The sequence below is a fragment of the Telopea speciosissima genome, chromosome 4 (genome assembly GCF_018873765.1).
Source record: "Telopea speciosissima isolate NSW1024214 ecotype Mountain lineage chromosome 4, Tspe_v1, whole genome shotgun sequence".
NCBI classification, from domain to species: domain Eukaryota; kingdom Viridiplantae; phylum Streptophyta; class Magnoliopsida; order Proteales; family Proteaceae; genus Telopea; species Telopea speciosissima.
The window spans coordinates 25,785,790-25,794,482 of record NC_057919.1 but is presented as its reverse complement, the minus strand read 5'-3'; the positions used below and the strand labels follow the sequence as shown (position 1 = coordinate 25,794,482).

Here is an 8,693-nt window from a genome sequence, read left to right as displayed (position 1 = left end):
AAGATGAAACCAATAATTTGCTTCAAAGAATTTTTCAAGTCCTTGGTAAAAAATAATAGTATCGTCCGCAAAAAGAGTATGCGAAATTCTTGGACATCCCTGAGGCAGTTGAAAAACTTTTGCTCTCCCTTCTACTAACAGAGTTCTAAAGCCTTTGCTAAGAATTTTCTTAGCAATAATAAAAAGAGATGGAGAAAGAGGGTCTCCTCAGCGCACTCCCCTTGTGGACTTAAACAAACCAGTAGGGCCTCCGTTCAAAACAATAGAAAACCAATAATTTTCCACTGTTTTTTTTAATAAAGTTTATCCAACTTTTGGCAAAGCCAAACCGTTGCAACACCTTATACAAAAAATCCCACTCCAACCTATCATATGCTTTGGCCATGTCCAATTTAAGAACCACATTTCCCCCACGAGATTTCCTGGACCAAAGCTATGTTATCATGGATGCATTGGCCTTGAACAAAGCTACCTTGCTCCTTATAATAATAGTGGGAAGGATAGGAGCCAGTCTAGAAGCAATAACCTTAGTAATAACTTTATAAGAAAAATTGCAAAAGGTTAATAGGGCGAAAATCATACATTGCCACAGGCTTTTTTGTTTTAGGAATGAGCACCAACTGGATAGTAGTGTAACTCTTGGGCAATAAGCCACCTGCAAAAAAATCCTTGACCGCCTCCCACACATCGCCACCCACAATCTCCCAACATGAAGTGAAAAAGTAACCAGAGAAGCCATCAGGGCCCGGGGCACTGTCCAGAGAAAGATCAAAGACCGCCTTTTTAACCTCTTCCAGCAATAGCGTAGCCAAAAGAAGAGAATTATCATTCCCAATGATTAACTGGGGAATGTGAAGCAACAAGTTCTAATCTCTCTGGGAGCCCTAAGATGTAAAAATGTCTGAAAAATATCGAATGGCTTCATTGACATCCCTTTCTTCACCTGAAACCCAAACTCCATTGTTGTTTTTAATTTTTTGCACACCTCTTTTTTCTCCTTCTCATATTGACCATAGCATGAAAGAATTTTGTGTTTCTTTCACCCTCTTTAAGCCACCTTACTCTTGATTTATGTTTCCAAAAAATTTCCTCCTGTAGCAGCACATCATGCAGTCTTTCTTGCTAGCGTCAGCCCCTCTTCAATGACTTCACATAGGTTTTGATCAAAGATTATCTCCGCACTACTTACTTTGTCATATGCATCCCGAACATTCTGGTGAATGTTTCCAAAAATAGATTTATTCCAAGATCATAACTTAGCACGCAGTTGTTTCAATTCCAAAAAAAAAAAACGAATATAAAGAGGAGAGCCAACAACCGGTATAGACCAACACTGTCTGGCCAAGTTCATGAAGCTCGGATGAGAGATCCACATTTGCTAGAATTTAAAGGAAGAAGATCTTGGGGTACCTTGCAAAGCGCATTCTAGTTGTATCGGAGAATGATCCAAACAAGCTCTATTTAAATGGGTCACCCAACTCAAGTTGAAAAAAATTGCCCAATTTGCATTAGGCAATAAATGGTCCAAGCGAGCCAGTACCTTCCCGTTTCCTTCCTCATTGTTTGACCAAGTAAACTTACTCCCTTTAAAGCCTCCATAAAAAAAAACCGGCAGCATTAACAAAATTGCCGAAATCCTCCAAGGAGGCCGAGCAGGCCGGTCATCCCCTAACCTTTTTATCAGGCTCCATAATGGCATTGAAGTCTCCCCCAATATCCCAAGGAATACTCGGATCAACTGCATCCTCTAACAAATTCGCCCACAACAATCTACGATCACCTGTCGTGCATAAAGCATGAATGAAAGTAATCATTATTTTAGTAGAAGCATGTGTGGTACATTCAAGAAAGATATATTGTCTGTGATCCTTGAACACTGATACTTGGAAATCGCTTTTCCAGAAAATCCAAATTCTATCACCATTCTCCTCTCCGTTAGAGCAAACCGCATCCATTCCTAGCTTTCTCATGATACTTGGGGCATTAGAAAAAAGAATTTTTGGCTCTGCAATCGTTACCATGTCAAAGTTTAAAAGATAAAATAAGATCTTTCAAACGCCTTAAGGAATGCTTATTTTCCAAACCTCTAATGTTTCAAAAAAGAATAATCATTAAAACATTAGAGAGAAAGCAATTACTGGTCCCATGGACCTAGTTACCCTACCTAGATTCGCCAATGAATGATCACCAATATATGTATTCTTTCCCCTACCATTGCTCCCATTGCTAAAGGCTCATGATATTGCATTTGTTGTTGTTCTTTCTCAATTGTAAAGCGCGCTATGAAAGCCTTAAAACCTTTGTTCACCATAGTACAAGATTGGCGCAATTCCTCTAGAGTAGACTTCCATTCCATATTCTTCCCCCTCGACTTCACAAACGAGTCTTCCCTAGTGAATAGACCTCTGCTGCACTGCTTTCCCCCACTTTTTTTTGGAACAAAGTTCCTACCAAAATCCATGAACTCCCCCAAGTCGTGAAAGTCCTGCGTCCCTTCTGACTAAGAATCGTCCCCCACAGAGTTTACATCCAAGACCTCGTCCATATGCACATTAATCCTCCTTCCAGTAGGTCTCCATGCAAGTTTCATTCTCCCCTGCATAACACCATTCGTTGGTAACACTACTAGAGATTCCACAATATGGTCCCCCAAAGAAGACGAACCTTTTCTCAAGTTTTTTTTTTCTATCCGATCGCCATCAACCTCTTCCATAAACTCCACGTTTGAATTCCCCACTTTGCCCTCCTCGATAATCTGCTTCCCTTTGTTCATCACCTCCTCTGTGCCCATCACCTTATCACCCACAAGTTCCATTGCCATTGCCTCTTGCAAGAGATTATCTAAAGGCTTTGTGGAATTAATCTTAGATTGGACAAAACCTTCTTCCAGATTTCTTTTTTTTTTTCTCCTATAGTTCTCAATCTAATGCCCTAGTTTGGAGCAACCCATGCAAAAGCTAGGTTTACGTTCATATTCGACTCTTTGAAGAAAAAAAAACCTGTTGCACCACACCCAATCTAAACCTGATCTGGATGGATGGCTCGAAGGTCCAGTTCCACGCATGCCCTAGCAGCAACTGTTCTAGAACAACCTACAGTAGCGCCATCCACTCTCAAAACTTTCCCGACTGTCCCTGCCACAGAGAGAAAGAAGTTACCCTGATAGAGGTTCACCCTTAAATTGGGGAAGGAGATCCAAACAGGAACAATTGGCGATTCCACTCCAGATTTGAAGAAGCGCATCATGGGAAACCTTGAATAAGAACGTACTCTTTCACCAAATCCTTATGAAGTCCGATTTGTTCATGAACCAAAGTAGGAGATGTTGAGCATCAAGGGATGATATTTGGACGTCCGCCAAAAGGTGAAAGTAAGATTGCAAAATTTTTTTAACATTAAATAATTCCGGTCACCCATAAGCGGATTTTGCAACCAACGCCAATTGGAAGGGCTCTTTTAATTTGGCTATCTCCTCCGCCGAGAAGAAAACTACAGAAGAACCCATATGAGATGATGGGGTTTTCACTGCAATCTACACTGCTGCGATCACAAAGGATTGAGACACCACCGATGCAAATGATCAGGGGGCAATGGAGACAACATTGGAATCAAAACCAATCTCCCGCTTGTCATCAGTCGCTGACTGTGCTGAATTTGGGGGCCAATCCTCCATCGTACCGGCCATGAAACCCTAATCCTCGAGAGTGCTAACTTGCACCTGTAGAGCTCTCACTTTCCTTACCTACATATGGCAGTAACATATGAGATAATAGACACAAATAGATTTTTCGCCAATACACATCAATATGTGTACTCGCATTCGTATCTTAACATCAAGATGCCTAGGTGTACCCAATGCGATGATTATATGATAAGGATGTTTGGCTCAAAGCCTAGTAGTGACTACCATTTTAAGTTAAACTTAAGGATACATAATGCTCAAAAAGTTTATGTCGCATGTCATAATATTAAACCAAAACATATAAATGGTTCAATACAAACTAAACTAATCCGGGTTTGATGGACACCTAAATCCAACAAAAGGAATGGGCAAACAAGAAGGGATAAGTCGAGGAGAGGGGACGACATCAATGGGGGAGAGAGAGAGAGACGAGGAAGAAGAATGGAATTTTTCCAAAAAATAAAAATCCTATTAAGATCGAAGATGTAATCCAAACAAAATCCTGTTAAGGTTGAAGATACAAGCTTAGATTTGTTCAGATAGAATGCATGACTTTAAAAGAGAGGGAGAGGGAGAGAGAGAGAGTTATGCTTAGGTTTCTCTTACCATAAACTCTTTCTAATGCTCTACCTCCGTCCACACCTAGTCTTTAGCTTCAGTAGATACCCATCTCCCAAGTCTTCGGCTGTATTAGGAACGTGAAGCGACACCATTGACGATCATCCACACCTTTCAGTGCCTCTGTCTGTCCCTCCTGAAAGAAAATTTCTCAGCATAACCCTCGTTTTCTCGCCGACTTGGCGAGATTTGCATATTGATAGCATAAGAAAATTACAATATTTTTTAAACGAATTCAAAGTTTTAATTAGATAATCTTCCTTCAATAGCAATCGTTCCAAATGGTCGGAAAAATGGGTATAGGAATCTGTACGTTTTCTTTTCTTTTTCTTCCCTCGTTTTTTTTAATAGCAAATTTTATTATCTAAACCAACGAGGAAAAAGAAAAAATAAAGCATTACAAAGAAAGGAAGGAGGAGAAACATCCCATAAGTGATTACATTGTTACTTTGAAGCGTGAGACGTGAGGCAGTCAACCGAGAAATTCCCTTCCCTGAGTGTGTGCTTGAATTCCACTAGGTGAAAGAAAGGCCAAAGGCTTAAACACTCTTCAATGATGAGTTTAATACGCCAAGGGATGTTATGAGCCATGACATTTAAGATAGAGATGACCAATAAGCTATCACTCTCAGTACAGGTTCGATCGAGAGTCATTGTTTGAGCAAGAACAAGAGCCTGCCTCACCGCCAATGCCTTAGCAACACATGCATGGTTAAAACCAATACCTTTAGAAAAGGCGAATAAGAATTTTCTAGAAGAGTCACGACCCACACCACCAATTTCACTCACCCCAAGGTTGCCACAACTAGGCCCATCAATGTTAATCTTAACAACACCAAGAGGAGGACGACCCAACGCAACTAAATTTTTTGTAGGTGGATGCTGAGTGGGACTGGGTTTAAATAGAACTCCTGCACAAGTTTCCTTGCTTTATGCATTATCATTGCTAGCGTCTGTTGACTTTGACGGAACGTGAATGCAAGAAAACTAGTCCAAATTTGCCATAGAATACCAAATTTGTCATTAGTTGAAGAGATCGACTGAATAGCATTGATCAGACCTAGTTGAACATCCGACCACAAACCCACAGTTAATGATTGATCTAGGGCCCAAATAGTCTGTGAAACAAGGCAAGAAATAAACAAGTGAGTTGGATTGATGTTGGGATCCAAACACCAATGACAGTATGTTGGCAGATTAACATGTCTTCGATTAAGGAGATCCACCGTAGGAAGTCTTCCATGCAAAAGTTTCCAAAGGAAGAAATGAATTTTCAGTGTACTATGCACATGCCATATCTTAAGCCAAATCCGAAATGGAGGAAGCAAAGAGTCACTGATGGCTAGTTTATAAGTCGATGCCATAGTGAACACACCACTAGCAGTTGGTGACCATACATAACGATCAAGGGTAGGTAAAAGAAGTATTGGAATAGCCAAAATATGTATGGCAATCTCAAAAGGCCACCATCTAAAAATGAAGTCTGCTTTCCATCGCCGCAGAGTATGATCAATAAGTTGAAAGACTGAAGTAGGAGCATCATGAGATAATGGAAATGGTGCAGCACCAGGTCTGCAATTAAGAATCCAAAAATCTGACCAAGGATTAATACACCTACCATCTCTAAACTGGATGAACAAACCCTGCAATAGTAAAGAACGGACATTTAAGATAGACTTCCAGCCCCATGATGCTGACGCCAAATAAGGAGCATGGAGGAAATTTGAAGATGGAAAGTATTTAGACTTCATTTGATGAGGGGCTGAAATTACAAAAAAGTTTTTACTTCTTTGTAAAATCAGCCCGTTTTCTTCTTGGATTCTTATCCTCTGTTGCCGCCTGCCCTTGCGGCTGGCGTGCAGCCTAGCTCACATAGACAGGGGCGAAATGACCGTCCTACCCATTGCTTGAGCGCCCTGCCCGTGTGGGGTCCACGTCCTGCCTGTGTGAGGCTGCAAATAGGGGCTGAAATTACAAAAAAGTTTTACTTAAAGAAAAAGGAAGAGCTATAATCAAGGGTAAAAAAGGAAAGAAAAAAAATTGGTTACAAGTGATTGTTGTAACCACCTTAGTTACAAACAGATTATCCGTATGAATAATTCCTGAATCCTAATTTATCAGCTATGTCTCAGACAGGGCAACAGGGGGTGGACACAGATTGATACGATGGAGTCGCTGAAAGTTTGGACTTTATCTTCCCACTCCATCAAGCACTTCATCAATATCACTTCTGTAACGACACGAAGAACCAGACCACCGGTGATGGTCATCAGGTGTTGCTCTTCCACCTCTTCCTCCTCTGTTCGGAACAGGAGAAGGTCCTCCTCTTCTTTTTCTTCTTCTTCTTCGTCGTCCACTTCTGACAGAGACTCCATTCGCGCCATGCGCATTAAGAGGGTAAACCCTAACTTCATTTTTTTCCAGTGTATCATTTCTGATCAAAATTTTAACAAAGACATCAACATTCTTCAATCTGGTATAAGGACTTGATGCTCTTTTGTTTTTCTTTACCATCTTTTCTCATGGTGGATACGTCTTCGCAATCATGAATGTGTAGTTTTGGGCATTCGCAGGTTTATGAAAGAATTTTGTTTAGTAATCTGAACATGATTGTCAGGTCGAAGAATTGAGGAGCAAGGGTTATGAGCCTTATGCATATAGGTGGGAGCGGACACATACTGCGAATGAGCTGCAAGCTAAATATAAAGATCTGGAGAATGGTGAAGCGTCAAACAGTGATGATTTAGAGTCAGTAGCTGGAAGAATTGTAGCTCGGAGAGCATTTGGAAAACTTGCTTTCTTGACTCTAAGAGATGATTCAGGGACTATTCAGGTTTGCTTCTTTTCAATTGTTACTTTCACCTTTTCGACGTTCCTAAATTCAGATAGGTTGCTCTTTTTCTAGGAAAATTCATCTACTTTTGTAAGATATGAAAAACATATACTTGTATATATTTGCTATTATTAGATTTGGAATAATCTGTAAATTCTTCCTTTTTTGGGATAAATAGGAAATCAAAAAGGCCACTTGATGGCCCTATTATGATAAGTTTATCCTGATGGTCCACGTCTTTTGGGCCATGTGGAGGATTCATTGGTCAAGTTGGATTAGAGACATGTCAACTTTTGAGTTCCATTTTCTCTGCATGCCCATCATGTTTGGGCTTTTATCCTTGTATGTTCAACAGTTGAACTGAAGTTGTAGGTTGTTCTGTAGACCAAACAGAACACAGTAACTGCAGTTAAGATCAAATTGTAGATCCACAAATAGCTTGGAAAATAGGCATCTCAGGACAGGGGAAGAGGATGTATTGACCTGATGTAACGCCCCAAAACCCGAACAGTCGGATTTCAAGCTGTTAACTCATATCAAACAGGTTAACCATCATTGTAACACGTTAGTCTTCTAAAATAAAATCCCTTCATAAAAGTTATTGAATTAAAACCAAAATAAATATTATTGTCTTCAAAAGAGAGTAACATAACTAATGGTCCAAACCATCTAAACTGAAATAGAAAAATAGTTCAACATGAACTTTCCAACTAAAGAAAACTAAAAGTATTAACAGGAGATAGACTAAATAAAATGATAATGCCCTTGGGAAGGTTCTTCACGATCACACGCGCTCAAGACTACACGTTCCCGAAATCCCTGACTAGACCTACATTCTCATTTGCAAAACATCACATCTTGCCTGAGTTTTGGAAATTCAATAGGCTACCTTAAAAAGTAATGCTTGTAAAGACATGATAACAATGGTTCATGGTTTAATGGAGAAACGAAGTATAGTATAGATAAGTGTGAAATTCCATGTCCAATAAATTAACCATAGTTCAAATGCTCATGTAACACAAACCAAAATCCAAATTAAATTTCGATATAACAACTATACTAAATATCGTATAGCTTGTCTATCAAAGGCAATAGCCATCAAAATATAACTTGGCAAAATAGGAAAAACCCTATTTCAAAACAAGAGCAGTTGCATGTAAATTTTTCTTTTATACTTATAGAGACGGGCAACGATCATACAAATAACTAGTGGTACAAGTATAGCCCACTAGGCTACAATACTAAGACGGCATGAATACTAATGTCGGTCTATTCCCGTTCCTTACCCGTCATAAGGTGGTATAGGACTTGCAAAGAAAATTAGAATCAAAGACAAAGGGCTTTCACCTCCCATACCGTCGCACGGGGTTTCTAGTGAGAAGCAACAAAAGAGACTTTACCGGTAGGACTATAATCTATCTTTCAAGGCAGCCACTCCCAAGGACTAGTAAACCACCCCCATTTTCGGCTCCAAAAGTATTCTCAAACATAATAGAGTAAAGCAATAAAGAGTCATCAAAATAGTCACATAGGAATAGACTCCAAAAGAGTTTAAAAAAA

General features: G+C 39.8%; 1 protein-coding gene across 2 annotated transcripts in view; it reads left to right on the top strand.

Annotated features, from left to right (window-relative positions):
- The first annotated feature begins 6,421 nt into the window (after positions 1-6,421).
- Positions 6,422-8,693, top strand: part of LOC122658107 (lysine--tRNA ligase, chloroplastic/mitochondrial) — a 109,790-nt gene continuing 107,518 nt past the window's right edge. For both annotated transcript variants that reach the window (XM_043852997.1, XM_043852996.1), the window contains exons 1-2: positions 6,422-6,697; positions 6,918-7,133. In XM_043852997.1, coding sequence (XP_043708932.1) covers positions 6,467-6,697; positions 6,918-7,133 — 447 coding nt within the window. In that variant the 5' untranslated portion in view covers positions 6,422-6,466. The remainder of the gene's footprint in view (positions 6,698-6,917; positions 7,134-8,693) is intronic.